The 18,865-nt window shown below is 35.5% G+C and overlaps 1 protein-coding gene across 2 annotated transcripts in view; it reads right to left on the bottom strand.

The window, feature by feature from the left end:
* ITFG1 (integrin alpha FG-GAP repeat containing 1) overlaps positions 1-18,865 on the bottom strand; it is a 340,878-nt gene that overhangs the window by 122,599 nt on the left and 199,414 nt on the right. For both annotated transcript variants that reach the window (XM_015062061.3, XM_027044499.2), the window contains 2 exons: positions 7,447-7,597; positions 4,591-4,699 (listed from right to left, as the gene is read on the bottom strand). In XM_015062061.3, the coding sequence (XP_014917547.2) occupies positions 4,591-4,699; positions 7,447-7,597 (260 nt within the window). The remainder of the gene's footprint in view (positions 1-4,590; positions 4,700-7,446; positions 7,598-18,865) is intronic.

Below are 18,865 nucleotides of genomic sequence, written 5' to 3'. Positions count from 1 at the left end.
ATAATACCCTTTAGTTCATCCACATAGTTGCAAATAGCAAGATTTCATTCTTTTTGATTGCTGAGTAATACTCTATCGTATATATATACAATACATCTTCCTTATCCATTCATCCATCGATGGATATTTGGGCTCTTTCCATACTTTGGCTATTGTTGATAGTGCTGCTATAAACACTGAGGTGCATGTGCCCCTTCAAAACAGCATACCTATATCCCTTGGATAAATAACTGGTAGTGCAATTGCTGGGTCATAGGGTAGTTCTTTAATTTTTTGAGGAACCTCCATACTGTTTTCCAGAGTGGCTGCACCAGTTTGCATTCCTACCAGCAATGCAAAGGAGATCCTCTTTCTCCACATCCTTGCCAACATCTGTTGTTGCCTGAGTTGTTAATGTTAGCCATTCTGACAGGTGTCAGGTGGTATCTCATTGTGGTTTTAATTTGTATTTCACTGATGATGAGTAATGTTGAGCATTTCTTCATGTGCCAGTTGGCCATCTGGATGTCTTCTTTGGAGAAGTGTCTATTCATGCCTTTTGCCCATTTCTTCACTGGATTATTTGTTTTTTGGGTGTGGAGTTTGGTAATTTCTTTATAGATTTTGGATACTAACCCTTTATCTGGTATGTTGTTTGCAAATATCTTCTCCCATTCTTCCGGTTGCCTTTTAGTTTTGCTGCTTGTTTCCTTCTCTGTGCAGAAGCTTTTTAGTTTGATGAGGTCCCAGTAGTTCGTTTTTGCTTTTGTTTCCCTTGCCTCTGGAGATGTGTTGAGTAAGAAGTTGCTGTGGCCAAGATCAAAGAGGTTTTTGCCTGCTTTCTCCTTGAGGATTTTGATGGCTTCCTGTCTTCTGTTTAGGTCTTTCATCCATTTTGAGTTTATTTTTGTGTATGGTGTAAGAAAGTGGTCCAGGTTCATTCTTCTGCATGTTGCTGTCCAGTTTTCCAGCACCACTTCTGAAGAGACTGTCTTTATTCCATTGGATATTCTTTCCTGCTTTGTCAAAGATTAGTTGGCCATATGTTTGTGGGTCCATTTCTGGGTTCTCTATTCTGTTCCATTGATCTGAGTGTCTGTTTTTGTGCCAAGAGGGAATACTTTTAAATTAAGATAGCCAGGGACGTCTGGGTGGCTCAAGTTGGTAAAATGTCCAACTCTTAAGTTTTGGCTCAGATTATGATCTCATGGTTTGTGAGTTCAGGCTCTGCATCCGGCTCTTCATTGACAATTTGGAGCCTGCTTGGGATTCTCTCTCTCATCCTCTCTCTTCCCCTCCCCTATTCGTACTTTCTCTCTCTCAAAAAAAAAATTAAAAAAATAATTCAGATAGCCAATTCATGCCTTGAAAAGTAGCTGGCCAATTGTTTAACATAAATTTCCTAAATGCCTCCTATAAGCCAGGCCCTGTGTAAGGCACTGGGGAATCAAAGAGAAATAAGACACAGATACTACTTTCAACTCATTTCGACTACCATAGCATACTATGAGAAAAAGATGGTAAGCAAGTGACCTAAATAAATTTAGATTTCAGAGTGCTTCTCAAATAGCCTGGAATAGATGGGAGTTGGGGGTGGAGAGGAGATTATGTTATATTAAAATAAATGGGGGGGGCGCCTGGGTGGCTCAGTCGGTTAAGCGTCCGACTTCAGCTCAGGTCACGATCTCGCGGTCTGTGAGTTCAAGCCCCGCGTCGGGCTCTGGTCTGATGGCTCAGAGCCTGGAGCCTGCTTCCGATTCTGTGTCTCCCTCTCTCTGCCCCTCCCCCGTTCATGCTCTGTCTCTCTCTGTCTCAAAAATAAATAAACGTTAAAAAAATTAAAAAAAAAATAAATGGGGACTAGGAGTATGCTGTCATTGACAAATGATAATTCTAGGGCACAGAACAGATATTTTAAGATGTATGCTTTTGTTGAATCTCCCCTTGGCAACCAGAGTCTGCATTAGTTGATGGCTGTACTAGACTTAGTTATGTATCTGTAGGGGACCAAATTCTAAACTCTTACTTTAACAGTGCTTGTTTCAATTTAATTGATTGAAAACGAGTTATTCTAATTACATATACATTTAGTGTCAGCAAAAATTTTAAGGATTCCTTGCCTTTTTATCTAGAGGATTAAAGTTGAAGGAAAATCGCTGAAAAAAAACACTTTAAACTATGTAAGTTAATAACATGACAACATACAACATAATTTAAATTTTTTTAGCTCTAAGATAGCCAAATAATATTCCCTTCAAAATGGCAAATGAGAGCATACAGTCACATGGATAAAAAGTATAGAAATGGGTAGACTCATATATCCATATTCTGAGACTGCAGTAGTAATGAAGATGGGAGTCACTCTTAGTTCATTCAAATAAGAATGAATTTGCTGATTAAAAAGGAAAATTATATTTTCTGTCATTTTCATTTCTCAAATTTCCCAATATTCATTCATTATTCTGTTGCTTTTCTGTGTTCAGCTACTTATGCCCATTTTAAAACTATAATAAATATTTATATGAAGTATGTGTCACTTCATTAACAAATGACTGCTCTTGATGGCTATCTTAGTGTTGACTATAATAGTAACACAAAAACAGTAATTTCCAATAGCAATTCATGATAAAACTCTCAGAAAACTAGAAATAGGGTAAACTTCCTTAACACAATAGAGAGCATCTATAAAACCCAATAGCTAATAATATCATAATTAATGGTGAAAGAAGGAATGCTTTCCCCCAAGATCAGAAGCAAGGCAAGGATGTCCACTCCCACCAATCTTTTCAACATAGTAATGGAAATTTTAGCCAGGAAAAGAAAAACAAAAAAAGGCATAGATTGGAAAGAATAAATAGAACTGTCTCTCTCTGGGGTGCCTGGATGGCTCAGTTGGCTAAGCATCCAACTTCGGCTCACATGATGATCTTGTGGTTTATGAGTTTGAGCCCCAGGTTAGGCTCTGTGCTGACAGCTCAGAGCCTGGAACCTGCATCCAATTCTGTGTTTCCCTCTCTCTGCCCCTCCCCTCCTTGCATCTGTCTCTCTGTCTCAAAAAATAAACACTAAAAAAAAAAAAAAAAAAAAAAAGACTCTCTTTGTAGATAACATAATTGTCTATGCAGAAAATCCTATTGAATCTTAAAAAAACCTCCTAGAGTCAATAAAGAAGTTGAGCAAGATTGCAGTATACAAGATTAACACACAAAAAAATCAATTGTATTTCTAATTACTAAAAACAAACATGTGGAAACCAAACTTAAAAACACAACATTTATAATCACCTAAAAAATATAAAAGATCTCTGGTGAACATACGTGTCAGCTAGAGGAGATGGTTAGCATGGTTGGGAACAGGTAACAATGAACAAATAAATAAATATACAGAGGAAAGTGGGAGCCGGGTTTCTCACTGCTAGAGAAGATATATACAGACAGAAAAGATTAGAAAGAAGTCTTGACATGCTGTGTTGGATCAGAAATGGAAGTAATGGCATAAGTTCATGGTTTTATAGTAAGTGAAGGTGATGTATACACATATATACATACACACATATAGTTATAGATATGTATATTTGTGTGTTGAGTATATAAAGCCATATCTGTATTTCCTGCTCTGTCCATTGAGAGAAGCTAGAAGAAATGACAACTCAGAAACAACCAGCACACTGAAAATTTAGAACATGGCTTTTAAATACCATCTTTTACAAAAGGAAATGGGGATCCTTGGGGAGAGAGAAGATTCTAGACTTAGGGCAAGGGAAGAATAAGATGAGTCTGGAATATCTGTCTATCTCAGAGAACATGTAAAATAGATATAGGAGCCAGCCTGAAGGAGCTCCTACTGCTTCTACTGGGAATACTCTGAACATTAAAGGGAATGATTTTATTTATTGAATGTAATATGAATACATAGATCTATACTGATAAATAAATACATAAATACATTGGAGAGAAGCAAAAGATCTTCCTTATAGTAGAATGCCAAGTATAAATGTGGAAAGAATGTTGGAAATAGAGAATTACTCTTTGACAATTATCTTAGAGAAGGCAATCACAAAGAGGGAAAAGAGTGAATTTAAGGTGGAGAGCCCTGGTGGTCACTAAGATGATCAGAAGCTCAAGGTAAACATTTTGGTGGTGAGATAGACCAACATCATGTGCTTCCTGATATAATGCACTGAGAAATGCACAGCACTGGTTATGCAATTCTATGCAGTGGAATTTCTGCAAAGAATGTATGACCTGAGTGGAAAGAGAAGAAACAGGGTTATGGTACAGAAGAAGGCCTATATTCTTTAAAACTGATAAGGACCTAAAAAAGGAATTATTCCATATTGAAGAAGTCTGCAAAGATGTGACAATTAAAGAGGAATTCCTTTATAGAATCCTGAAACAGAAAAAAAAATCATTGTTATGACAACTGGAAAAATTTGAAGAGTCTGTGTATAGGATGGTAGTGTTGTAACAAAGTTGATTTCCTGATTTGGAGAGTTGTATGTGTAACACACATAGGGGTGTGTCCTTATTCTTTGGAAAATTTGAGTTGACAGACAGAATACAAAAATAAATGTTAATAATTAATAATAAAACATATGAAACAAATACTCACCAATGACTTTAACAAAATAAGCATCTGCTTCAAAGTTATTTTTTAGTGTATGGATGGAAAAATCATTCTTTGTATATCCTTTACTTAGTACTACAATGTCCAAGATTCCCTGGAAAAAACATAAACAAAAGTCATAAGAACAAACCAGCAGACTGAAAAACTAATGAAAATACATGCATGTTTATCATGTAAGTTTAAACCTTATTTATTCAACTTGATGTTTAAAATAAAAATATTATTAAAAGTATAAAACCTTAGAGAGGGGCAAACCAAGAAACATACTCTTAACTATAGAGGACAAACTGATGGTTACCAGAGGGGAGGCTGGTGGGGTAATGGGGGAAATAGGTGATGGGGATTAAGGAGGGCACTTGTGATGAGCACCAGGTGATATATGGAAGTGCTGAATTACTATAGGGTACATTTGAAATTAATATTATACTCTTTGTTAACTAACTGGAATTTAAATAAAAACTTAAAAAAAGAAAGACCTTGGCACAATACCCTCCAGTTCAGTCCACATTGTTGCTAATGGCAAGATTTCATTCCTTCTCATTGCCAAGTAGTATTCCATTGTATATATAAACCACATCTTCTTTATCCATTCATCAGTTGATGGGCATTTGTGCTCTTTCCATATTTGGCTTTTGCTCATTGGGGTCCATGTGCCCCTATGAATCAGTACTCCTGTATTCTTTAGATAAATTCCTAGTAGTGCTATTGCTGGGTTGTAGGGTAATTCTATTTTTAATATGTTGAGGAACCTTCACACTGTTTTCCAGAGTGGCTGCACCAGTTTGCTTTCCCACCAAGAGTGCAAGAGGGTTCCCGTTCCTTGACACCCTTGCCAGCATCTGTTTTTTCCTGAGTTGTTAATTTTAGCCACTCTGACCAGTGTGAGGTGATATCTCGATGTGGTTAAGTAAAATAAGTCAGTCAGAGAAAGCCAGATAACATCTGTTTTCACTCATATGCAGAATTTGAGAAATGTAATAGAAGACCATGGAGGAAGGGAAGGGGAAAAAACTAGTTTCAAACAGAGAGGAAGGCAAACCATAAGAGACTCTTAAATACAGAGAACAAACTGAGGGTTGATTGGTAGGGGGTAGGGGTAGGGGAGAGGGGAAAATGGGTGATGGGCATTGAGGAGGACACTTGTTGGGATGAGCACTTGGTGTTGTATGTAAGTGATGAATCCTCCCAAAGCCAAGAGCACATTGTTTACACTGTATGCTAGCTAACTTGACAATAAATTATAAAAAAAAAAAAAAAAAAAAAAAATCACCGTGTCAAAAAAACCAAAACAAAACCTTGGAAATAGTAAAATACAAACAAAATGAAAAAAATCTGTAATTTTAATCCCTGGAGATAGCTGTTAACATTTTAGTAAATTTCTTTCTAGTCATATTTGCATGAATTTTTAAAGGCCTATGAAACGGAAGGCCAAATTGTTTTCAACCGTCAGAGAAAGAGAGCACCTTTTTAACTGTCCTGGTAACCACGGCATATTAACATTACTTTTCTGTAAAAAAGAGGGAGGCTTTGCTGATTATACTGGGGGGAAAAGGTGTGCTCATTTAAATTCCATTTCACTATTATTTATTTATTTATTAAACTTTTTCTGAGTATACCTGACACACAATGTTACATTAGTTTCAGGGGTACAACACAGTGACTCAGCCACTGTATACCTTATGTTATGCTTGCCACAAGTGCAGTTCATTCCACTGATTCTTAATCAAACTGATCATTTATCATATTTTTTCATATGTTAGCCACATATGTTTTTTTCTGGAAATTCACTATGTTCTGTTTTTCCAGTGGGAGTTTTTGGTGACTTGTATCAGTTTGCATAAACCCTTCTTATATTAATGATATTAGTTATTTGAGTCTTTCATAAATATTTTTTCCCCAGATTAAAAAACAATTTAAATTTCATTTATGATGTTTTTTATGTGCAAAAATTAAAAATTTGTAGCCAATTCTCTTGAGTTTTTCCCCCTTATGTAGTTATTTAGTTATTTATTTACAAACCAAACTAAACCAAACCAAACCAAACCAAAAATGGGGTTAGGAGACATAAATGTCCTGATGGGCACTGAATTTTTTTTTTTTTTAATATAATTTATGGTCAAATTGGCTTGCATACAACACCCAGTGCTCATCCCAACAAGTGCCCTCCTCAACGCCCATCACCCATTTTCCCCTCTCCCCACTCCCCCATGTACCCTCAGTTGGTTCTCTGTATTTAAGACTCTCTTAAAAAGACATGGGATGAATTTTTTAAATAATCACATTATTTTACAAGGATATACTGTGATATATTAACTCTGGAATTTAATACATTTGGTATCAGAATTTATTATTTTTCTGCATGGTAAACTGGCTTTTCAAATTAGACTGGAGGAAAGCAGTGCCCTGAGGGCCTTTAACTGTCACCTGGCAACTGCAGACAGAATCATAGGAATCCTCGGCAATAGTTCACAAAGTTAAAAGGGAGTAGTACTTCATTCACTCTTCTGTGATCTTGTACAGGTTTAAGACCCTGTTATCTGTTGGCTGTGCTTTTGTCTACTGGTGCATATACACATTTGCCCGTCTCAGAGCATGATTCTCTAGTGGCTTAATCTAAATAGGCACAAAATGAGATAAAGGCGTTTTCATATTTCACTGTACTGATCAGCTAGCGGTGTCGATAAATTTGTTCCCTGTGCCATCTAACATTAAAAGGGGCTTTCTTTAACTCATTAGCTTTCATTATCTCATCTACATTTTCTGGTCAAACATGGTGAAGTGAAAGTGAGATGAAGTGGATGGCAATTAGACTCCAAACATGCAGGAGACTTCTGAACTCACATCTTCATAAATGTCAAAGAAGGTGGCAACCATGGCATCTCTGATTTGATTTAGGTCCATCAGCTCCCAGTAGACTTTAAACATACGATGTGCCCCTTCACAGCTTGCATTATTACATGGAACATTCTCCAGTAAAAAGGCCTGCTGATTGCTGTAAGATAAAGGAAAGGCATTTAGTTAATATAACACACCATTGCTGTGTCGCATCAGCTGTGCTGTATGTCCTAGAATCAAAGATATGATAAATGGTATATAGTGAAATGATATGAAAAAAGCTCCACATTTTATTATTTTACTGTGTCATAAAAAACTGAAATTGTTGGCTATACTTTGTGAGCCTTTGACAAAAATCCTGAGGCTAATTGGTTGCAAGCCTCTCTCCTCTTATGTGGAGTTTCCAGGTCCATCCCTCTTTCTTCCCTTGCTAATCCATAGCCATTGACCATGTGGTTCCATTTCTGAGTTCCTGGACACTGCCATTATCCCTTCTGATGTGTATAACTCCCCAAATGAATATTTGCCTTTTAAATGGAACCACCTGATATCCCCAAGTCTTGTAAAACCCAATGCAGTGAATCTACAATGATAGAACTTCCACTTCCAGACAGGCAGTAGGGTGGATATTGCTTAGGTCCTTTCAGACAAAAGAAGCACTGTACTTTGTAAGGTTATGAAATCTTCCCTTTTATATGTGACTCTATAGGCAAAGTGGTTTTGAGCTTAGATTCTGGAGCCAGATTATGTGGATTCAAATTCTGACTGTCATTTAGCTGTTACTAACCTTGAGTAAATTAGTTAATCTCCTGAAGACTCCTATCCTTATTTGTAAACTGAGCAATGAGTACTTATATTAGGGGTGCCTGGGTGGCTCAGTAGGTTAAGCATCTGACTCTTGGTTTCAGCTCAGGTCATGATCTCATGGTTCATGAGACTGAGCCTCATGTCAGACTCTGCTAATAGCATGAAGCCTGCTTGGGATTCTGTCTTTCTCTCCCTCTCTCTCTGCTGCTCCCCTGCTCACACTCTCTCCCTCTCTCTCAAAAATAAATAAACTTTAAAAGAGTCAAGAATTATAAAAAGAGTTGTTATATTATAGGATTGTTATAAAAATAAAATGAAATACTGAATGCAAAATACTTAGAACAATTCTTGTTATTCAGTTAGATCTCAGTGAAAGTGTTTATGTTATCACCATTCTTATTTCTATAGTGCAATACCATGCCATGCAAAAATATTTCCTTTAGAAATAGAAGTAACTTTTGCAGTGTGATTTTATGTGATGGTTCCTATTATAGGCATTTCCCAATGTATATAGTTCTTTACTTCCCTCTACTTATATAAAAAGTAATAGGCTAAAGGTATTAAATTTTACTAGTGCTCAATTTTCTCTAATAGTTATTTTCAATAAAACTAAAAAGATATTTCCTTTTTTCCATATGAAAATACAACTTTGTGTATTAGCCTGAATCTGGACACTTTGGAAAAGAAAAAAAAAAATGAGGAAAATTTCTTTCTGTTCAACACAGTAAGGGAACCTATGTACAAAATATTTAATTTGTATACTGTATTAAATATATAATTGACTTCAAATTATTCTAGATAAAAAATTCCAACACAAATAGTTTAGAATAATTCTTTAACAAAGGAAAAAAACCCTCCCAGGTTGTAACAATTACCTGGAAAGCAATGAGGTGACTTTGCTCAAGACCTAACATATAACAGAAGGAATAATCATTTCTTCTTTGTCTCCTGTGTAGTAAGTGATTTTTAAATTATAATTTGTAATATTCTCCCCAGGTAATTTATCCATCGTACCTTTTTAGCCATGTAATTTTACTAGATATTTCACGGAAATGAAGACTATTCTATTTTGTTATTAAGGGATCATATTAAAACATGAGGACATGTGATAAAGGTAGCATTTCTACAATCTTCCGTAACCAAAGTATCATACTGGTCAACCTTTTGAGTGACTGTGCTGCACTAATTTCCTGTTTCAAAGTGAATGCATGGATTTCATTATTATAACTCTGGCTGCAACTTCAAATACACAACATAATCTACAACATTGTACAATTTAAAATGTCATTTTAATTTTTGTTATGAGTTTGTGAAGAGTATAAATGCCATGTACCATGGTTCTTGTCTCAATGCTCACTAACTACCTTGGTTTTGCAGTATTGAACTTGGGGTCTGTAAAATTTCAGTCCTTTAAAGTTTTACTGAACCTACAGGCACAGTCCAACATCTCACTTTTATAAATAAAATTTCATTTAAGCACAGGAAGGAAAAACCTTGATCCATTTGGGTTTGAAATCTATGAGAAGAAATGATCTTGCTTATTTACAGTCTGTCTCTTGATGTGTTCTTGTCAATTACAACAACATGTATCTTTTTAAAAACTGTTTTTTCAAAACCATTACAAAGTTATTGCTAAATTCAAGTAACAGAGACATTTAAAAAACAAAATTCTTCCTTTCTAGGGATAACCATTGTTACTAATTTGGTATGCATGTTTCCAAACCTTCTAGGAACGTACAAATATGTAAGTATATATATCCTTAAAAAAACCTATTTAGGTTCTACTATACAGATTCTTTATGCAACTGATTTCTTTATGTCCCATAATACAGCATACACAGGGAGAAAGGGATATAGTCTGAATGAGGACTTCTGATATCTATTTTGAAAAGACCCCTCAGAGAAGTTGTACTAGTTTATATCTCCCAGCAGTAGCCCATCAAATTGCCTGTTTTTCCACATGTGCATTCTTTCCAATGGCTACTCCACAATATGGCTAAGCCATCATTCATTCATTTTAACACCCTGCTATTGATAAGTAGTCTTCAATTGTTTTCCGTTACAGCATACCACTCATTCACACACCTATAAATATGTCATTCTCCCTTGAGAATTTGTACATAAATTTCCAAATGATAGTTATGTGGTCAAACAATATGCATATTTTAAATATCCATAGGTTAAGTGAAATGATCCTCTAAAAAATGCACCAATTTGTACTTCTAGTGTATGGGTATATCACTCTTCATATTTTGCCAATGTTAGTGTTATTGCTTCCTATGCTTGCCAGGTGGGTAGCTTAAAAATCTCATTCTCCAGATTATAAGAGAAGCTGAGTATTACTTTCATATATATCAGCTATTTGTGCTTCTTCTGGGAACTGGCACTTTTATATTTTTTTAATTATTGATTTTCAGGACATCTCTCAATGTTAGGGACCCTAACAACTTACCTGTTACTCTGACATCCTTGTTTGTAACGTAAGGGTAAAAATAGTATATTAATTCAAAAGGTTGTTTTAAGGATTAAATTAAAAAGTACAGAATAAATAGTTCAGTGTAGTACCTGGAACACAGCACAGCACACATTCAACATATGCTGTTATTATTATTGCTATACGTGCTGTAATTATTACTGATATGTTATAAACGTTTTGCCCCAGCCTTTTATTTTGTTTTAAAAATTTATGGTGTTCTTCACTGAAAGGTTTATAATATTACAGTCATTTATGTCAATATTTTTCTTCATGGCACTGTAAGAAACGTTAAAGTCCATTGTGCAGATGGAAAATGAAACCAGATGAATATTACATTTATACAAAGCAGTGAAAATGTTAAATATATAGGCAAATAAATATTTTTATTATTTAAATCTCTTTAAAGATAACAGATAATTAAACAACACAGTGTGACATGAATGATGTAAGTAGATGTAAAACATGTGAAACAACAGCACCAAGGTCAGAAGCGGAGAAATGAAAATGTGCTATATTGTGTGGTTTTTCAACTGTATGAGAAGTGGTATGATATTGTTTGGAGAGAGACTGGGATAAGTTAAAGATGCATCCACTAAAATGACAAGATAAAGTTAATAATTTAACAAAAAAGACAAAATGGACTCATAAAAAATGCTCATCTAATTCAAATGAAGGCAGAAAAGGGAAAAGGCAACACTGTTGGTGGGAGTGGAAAATGGTACAGCCGCTATGACAAATGGTATGGAGGCTCCTCGAAAAACTAAACACAGAACTACCATATGATGCAGCAATCCCACTTACATACTGAAAGGATCTAAAATCAGAATCTCAAAGAGATATCTGAACTCCCATGTTTGCCACAGCAGTATTTACAGTAGCTAAAATATGGAAACAATCTGAATGTCCATCAGTTGATGAATGGAGAGAATGGGGTGGTGTGTGTGTGTGTGTGTGTGTGTGCGCTGGAAAATTACTCAGACTTAAAAAAGAAAGAAATCCTGACATTTGAAACAACATGGGTGAACCTGGGGGACATTACACTAAGTGAAATAAGCCAGGCACAGGAAGACAAATACTGTATGATTTCACATGTGGAATCTAAAAACACTGAACTCTTAGAAAGAGAAAGCAGCATGGTAGCTGCCAGCAGCCAAGGAGTAGGGGGAAATGGGAGATGTTGGTCAAAGAATATAAATTTTCAGTTATAGGATGATTAAGTTCAGGGGATCTAATGTACAGCATGGTGATGATAGTTAACAGTACTGTACTGTATACTGAAAACTGTTATGAGAGTAAAGCTTTAATGTTCTCACTATAACAACAAGGATAAGAAAATGGTAATTACCTGAGATGAAGAATGTTAACTAATCTTAATGTAGTAAACATTTTGCAATATACATGTATGTTTATCATCATATTTGCACATCTTAAATTTATACAATGTAATATGTAAACTATATGTCATAAGGCTGGAAAAAAAGAAAAGAGTAATCAGCAACAGTGACATTCAAAAATATTTGGAAGTTAAATGCTACTAAAAATCTATTGGTAAAAGAAAGGATCAAAAGGGAAATTACAAAGTACTTTGAATTGGACAAAAATGAAGACACACATATCAAGATTTGTAGTATGTCACTAAAACAGTATTTAGAGGGAAATTTATAACATTAGATACTTCACTAGGAAAGAAGAAAAGTCTCAAATGAATGACCTCAGTTTCTTTCTTAAGACAGTGGAACTAGAAGAGCAAATGAATAGTGAAATAAGACAGGAAATAATGACACAGAGAAAAGCAATTAAGTAGAAAACAAAAACAGTACAGAAAATCAATGAAACCAAAGACGTTTTTTTGTGAAGAATAACTTTGATAAACTTGATAACTTGATAAACCTCCAAATGAAATGGAAGAAGACACAAAATACAACTATCCTGAATAAGAGAGATAACACCAGTACAGAGTTTACTGGTATTAAAAGATAATAAAGAAATGTCACGAAAAACTTGTACCAATATAATTGACAAATCAGATGATTATCACAAGGGTGAGTACAGTACAATAAGATATTTTGAGAGACAGAGACCATATTCACCTAACTTAAACATTATAGTACATTATAATTCTATTTTATTATTAGTTATTATTGTTAATCGACTATGCTTAATTTACAAATTAAACTTTCTCATAGTTCTATATATATAGGAAAAAATAGTATATATAGGGCTCAGTACTATCAGCAGTTTCAGGTATCCATTGGGGGGTCTTGGAACATACTTCTCATGGAGAAGGGGTGAGAGGTACTGTAATATCAAACAAAATTTGGCAGACTTTTTTTTTTTTTTGCAAAAATTGAAAAACAGCCTAAAATACAATAGAAAATGCCAAGGATCTAAAATAGCTAAAATAAGTTTGAAAAAGAGTAAAGTTGGAGGACTTACACTGTCTGAATTTACTACTCATATAAAACGACAGTGAAAGAGCTGTGGTTCTGTTGCAAAGAGGAACATCAGAACAGAACAGAATGAAGAAATATACCCACTGATATACACATGGCCAACTGGCTTTCATCGAAGTACAAAAGCAATTGAGTAGAAAAAGGAATTCTTTCTTCTTTCTTTCTTTTTAGTTTCAAGAGAGAGACAGAGTACGAGTGGGGGAGGGGCACAGAAAGAGGGAGACACAGAATCTGAAGCAGGCTCCAGGTTCCAGAGCGCGATATAGGGCTCGAACCCATGGATCGTGAGATCATGACCTGGGATCATGACCTGAGCCGAAGTCGGATGCTTAACCAACTGAGCCACCCAGATGCTCCTCTTCTTTGTTTTCTTTTCTTTTCCTTTCCTTTCTTTCTTTTCTTTTTTTTTTTTGGAATTCTTTTCAATAAATGGTGCTGGAACAGTTTACAAAAAAAGAAACTTGGATCCATACAGAAATATTAACTCAAAATGGATCACAGACTTAAATATAAAATGTAGGACTATAAAAAAATACTACAAGAAGGCACACGAGAAAATCTTTGTGACTGAGTTAGGTAAAGATTTCTTTCTCAGATATGACATTAAAAACCAGAGCCCATGTATGAATTTTTAAAAAGTTAAGCACTTCTTGCCCTTTAAAAGACACTGTTCAGAGAACAAAGGGATAAGCTAGAGATGAAAGAAAATATTTGCAAATAATAGTAACAAAGGATTTGTATACAAAGAGCTTTCAAAACTCAGCTGAGAAAACAAATATCCTGGGGCACCTGTATGGCTTGTTGGTTAAGGGTCCGACTCTTGATTTTGGCTCAGCTCATGATCTTAAGGTTGTGGGATTAAGCTCCATGGTCAGTGTGGAGCCTGCTTAAGATTCTCTCTCTCTCCCTCTGCCCCTCTCCCCAGCTCTCATGCATACATTCTTTGTCTATAAAAGAGAGAGAGAGAGAGAGAGAGAGAGAGAGAGAGAGAGAGAGAGAGAAAATGAACAAATGTCTCAAATAAAAGGCAAAAGACCTGAACAGACACTTTACCAAAGATCTATGAAAAGCAAATAATTACATGAAAATATGTTAAATAATCATCAGTTATTAGAGGAACTGAAATTAATACTACAAAGAACTACACTACAAACAAAATAGCTGAAAGTAAAAAGACTGACCATACCAATGTTGAAAATGTGAACCAAAAAATTAAATGTGCACCTTCCAAAAGACCAAACATTCCATTCCTTGACATTTGCCCAAGAAAAATAAAAGCTTGCATGACTTTTATAAGAGTGATCATAGTAGACTATTTTTAACAAACAGACCTGGTAAGAACCCAATGTCCAGCAACATGTAAATGGATATAATAAGCAAATTGTGATATACCTGTACAATGGAATACTCCTCAGCTAAAAGCAACAATGAACTAAGATACATGTAACAGCATGGATGAATCTCAATATTATAATGCAGAGTGAGAGAACCCAGACAGAAAAGAGCATAAAATCCATGATTTCACTGATACAAAATAGTAGAAAATGCAATCTAATCTACAGAGATGAAAAGAAGATTGGTGGTTGCCTGTGGGATGAGGGAAGGGTAGAAGGAATGGAAGGGTAGCTTACCAAGGGTTAAAAAGAAACATATGGGTTGTGTATATGTTCTTCATCTTGACTGTAGTATTATTTTCATAGGTGGTATATGTCAAAACTTACCAATGTACACACTTTAAAGACATGCACTTTACTTTGTCAATTAAACCTCAATGAAGCTTTTAAAAAATGTTACTCCTTCATGACAAAAAACGAAACACAAGCAAGAAAAGAAAAACTAATCTTGGCATCATTCAAACGAAAAACATTTGTGCCTCAAATGATACCATCAAGAAAGTGAAAAGATGATTCACAGGCCGAGACCCAATTTTTGCAAATCACGTATCTAACAAAAGGGACTTGTATGTAGAAGATACAAAGAATTTTTAAAATTTATTTATTTATTTATTTATTTATTTATTTATTTATTTATTTATTTATTTGGAGAGAGAGAGAGAGAGAGAGAGAAAGCATGAGTGAGGGAAGGGCAAAGAGAGTAGGATAGAGACAATCCTGAGAAGACTCTGTGCTGTCAGTGCAGAGCCCAGCATAGGGTTTGATACAGTTGGATGCTTAAGTGACTGAGCCACCAGGTGCCCCAAGAATTCTTGTATCTCAATGACACAAAAGCAAATAACCTATATTGTAAATGTGGGCAAAGGATCTAAATGGACAATTATTGTCTGGGTGGCTTTGATTTCAGCTCAGGTCATGATCTTATGGTTTGTGAGACTGTGCCTCTTGTAGGTCTCTGGGCTGACAGTGTGGAGCCCAGGTAGGGATTCTTTCTCTCTTCCCTCTCTCACAAAATAAATAAATATTAAAATAAATAAATAAATGGACAACTATCAAAGGAAGATATACAAACGGCCAAGAAGCACATGAAAAGCTCAAAATCATTAGTCATCAGGAAACTGCAAACCACAATGACATGATATTTCATACTCATTAGGATAGCTATAATAAAAAAGACAAATGCTGGTGAGGCTGTGGAGAAGCTGGAACCCTCATACACAGCTGAAGGAAAAGTAAAACGGTGCTGCTGCTTTGGAAAACATTCTGGTAGTTCCTCAAATGGTTAAACACAGAGCTCCATTCCACTTCCAGGTATGTCTCAAGAGAAATGAAAACATGTCTGCACAAAAACTTATATATGAATGTTGATAGTAGTATTATTCATAATAGCCAAAAAGTAGAGACAACTCATATGTCACATTCACTAGATGAATGAATAAAATGTGGTAAATCCATACAATGGAATATATTCAACAACAGAAAGAAATGAAATACTGGTATGAACAACATGCTACCGAATGGATGAACCTGGACCCATTATTCCAAGTCAAACAAGCCAGTCATAGAATATCATGTATTATTTGATTGCATTTATATGAAATGACCAGAATAGGTAAAACTAGAGAGAGAGAGAGAGAGAGAGAGAGAGAGAAAGAGAGAGAGAGAGAGTAGATGAGTGGTTTCCTAGGGCTGGTGAGATTGGAGACTGACTAAGGTACGTGGGGCTTCTTTTCAGGGTAATGAAAATGTTCTAATAGTGATTGTGGTGATGGATACACAACTCTAAATACACTAAAAGACACTGAATATAGAGGTAATGGGTGAATTGTATAGTGTGTGAATTCTATCTCAATAAAATTTATGTTAATAAAAAAACCCAGAATAGCAGAAAATTTTAACCCATTAAAAAATCCATGGGAAACGTTTAAAAGACATAAACATGTAAAATGCACACATCAAATGCCTTTTCTCTGAATAGGCTGGTATTTGCACATCTAGCATGCAGCCTTTTGAGTCTGGTTTTAATTTCTCTTTCAAGTCTATAAAATTGGTGGTGTTTCTTGATACATTACCACTTGACAAAGTTTGGTTTATTCTAGGTTGTTAATATGCTGTGTGCATCTGTCTTATTTCTCATTAAGAAAGGTAGCTGATGGATCATTTAACTTGAAGTTTGATTTTCTCCCTGGCTGCTCTTAGAGCTTGTGTGTCCACTTTAGTCATTTCTATCTCCAGTGAGTTCTGCTCTTCTAGATTGTCCTTAACTCTCTTCCTCTTAATTCCCCAATTTCATTATCAGCCTAGGCTCATATGGAAGGAAAAGACCTTCAATTTGAGGGTATGTCTATCTTTCTGTGTAAACCTTAAGAAAGGCAGCTCTACACACAGAAGAAATACAAATTAAGAAACACAAATATGTCCATTAGGCATACTCTAAAAATAAAATAATTCTTTTATTTTTGAATTGCTGCTCTGAAACCATGCTGCCAGCTACTGGTAAATGCAGAATCCTTGGCTACGCTAATATAACAAAGTAAAACTTCCACTTTGAAATACTAAAAATTATTGAAGTCTTTCTGTAATACAGACTTACAACTGGAGATATTCAAAAGAGATGATAAATTTGATATCCAGAACAAAGTTCACGTGGGCTCTGGGTAAAAGCAATACATTTATTCCCCAAACAGCATCTAGGATGTAAGATTCAGTGGGCACAGAAAATGTTTCTTGAATGAAGGAGGAAGCAAGCATGTTTTTGTAGAGCAAGGCCAACTGAAAGGCAAAACTTAACAGGATATAAAACTTACTGCTAACCGTTCCTGTTAAATTATTGGTTAGAAAAGATTTTGCCATGTTTTAATATATCTTTATTCAAAGATGTACTTTATACTGGCCAACTTGGTAGCCGCTACAGCATCTTCTTTCTAGTTATTATTATATGTAATTTTTTATTATGAAAAATGAAATATAAAATGTGATCATTTTATTTGTTAGTTGGGTGAGACCAAAAACAGGATATTCAGACTTTAAGAATGAGAAATTCATGGATATAACACAATTTATAAAGTACACATGCAAAAGGAACAAGGATATGTTAGGAAATTATACCAGTTCTGGTTTAGATGTAGGGGAAAGGGAAAGAGGAAATGATGAAAGAGGGAAATGAAGGACGACCTCCACATTTCTGGTTTGAATAATGTAAGTGATGGTACCACCACCTGAGATAAACAGTACACTATGAACAGGTTTTGGGGAGAGAAGATACTTTCAGGTTTGGGGTGCCATAGGTACAGCTTTCAGGGGAAGATCTATTAGGCACTAATATACACAGGTATAAGGCCTAGATAAAGGGATTTAAAAGTCTTAAGCTTATAAGTGGCATTTAGAATAGCCAAAGTAGGTGATGAACAGGCAGGAGAACAAAGGGCTGAGAATGCAACCCCAAGAAACACCAGTAGTTACAGTGGCCCACATGAAAAGGGGTTCTCAGAAGAGATGGTATAGGAGCAGTTAGAGAGGGTACAGAGAAGACCAGAAGAATTTTAGGAGTAAATCATCAACAACCAATAGTAGGCAAGAATCTGGTGACATAAAGACTAAGTGCTCACTGGATTTGTCAATTAGAAGTCATTGGGGCTGAATGAGATATTTAGTAGAGTGGAGTGGGTTGACGCTAAAATGACAGGTGAATCTGAAGTGATTATAGTAGAGATTGTCCAGAGTCACAATTTTTTTTTTTAAATTCTGGAGAGACTTGCAATTACTTAAAGAATGAAGGAAAGAGGGTGGAATGAGAAGATTTTGAAGACAAAGGATGCAAAGATCCAGAGGATCCAGACGGAATTGAAATGGAGATGGCATCACAGAGGGACAGAGAATCGATGAGGAAACTGTTACAGTAATTCTAGGTAGGGACAAAGTGACTTGATCCAGGGAGGTGGCAGTGATGATGGAAAAGAAAGGTAATTTAACTTTTCTAGGCTAAAATGATAGGGGCCATGATAATATCTTTGTAGTAAACTGGGAATTATGAGCAAGGGTTGGATGTAAAGAGAAGGGGAACTAGGATTATGGTTGGATATCTACATGACAGACAAGGCAAGGTGTGAGATACAGATCTGGGAGTTATTCACTTAGAGGTTAAGATAACTTGTGCTATAAATCTGAATGGAATAGCCCAGGAGAGAAATACAGTTAAGAAGTGTCAACAGCTGAAGATTCCATCTTGTAGAATGTCCTTGGGGGCAGATAAAGGGTAAAACAAAAAAAAACCAAAACCCTGTGATTGAGAGAAC

The sequence above is a fragment of the Acinonyx jubatus genome, chromosome E2 (assembly GCF_027475565.1).
Source record: "Acinonyx jubatus isolate Ajub_Pintada_27869175 chromosome E2, VMU_Ajub_asm_v1.0, whole genome shotgun sequence".
NCBI classification, from domain to species: domain Eukaryota; kingdom Metazoa; phylum Chordata; class Mammalia; order Carnivora; family Felidae; genus Acinonyx; species Acinonyx jubatus.
Note: the sequence above shows the minus strand (reverse complement) of the source record. Positions and strands in the feature narration are given on the sequence as shown.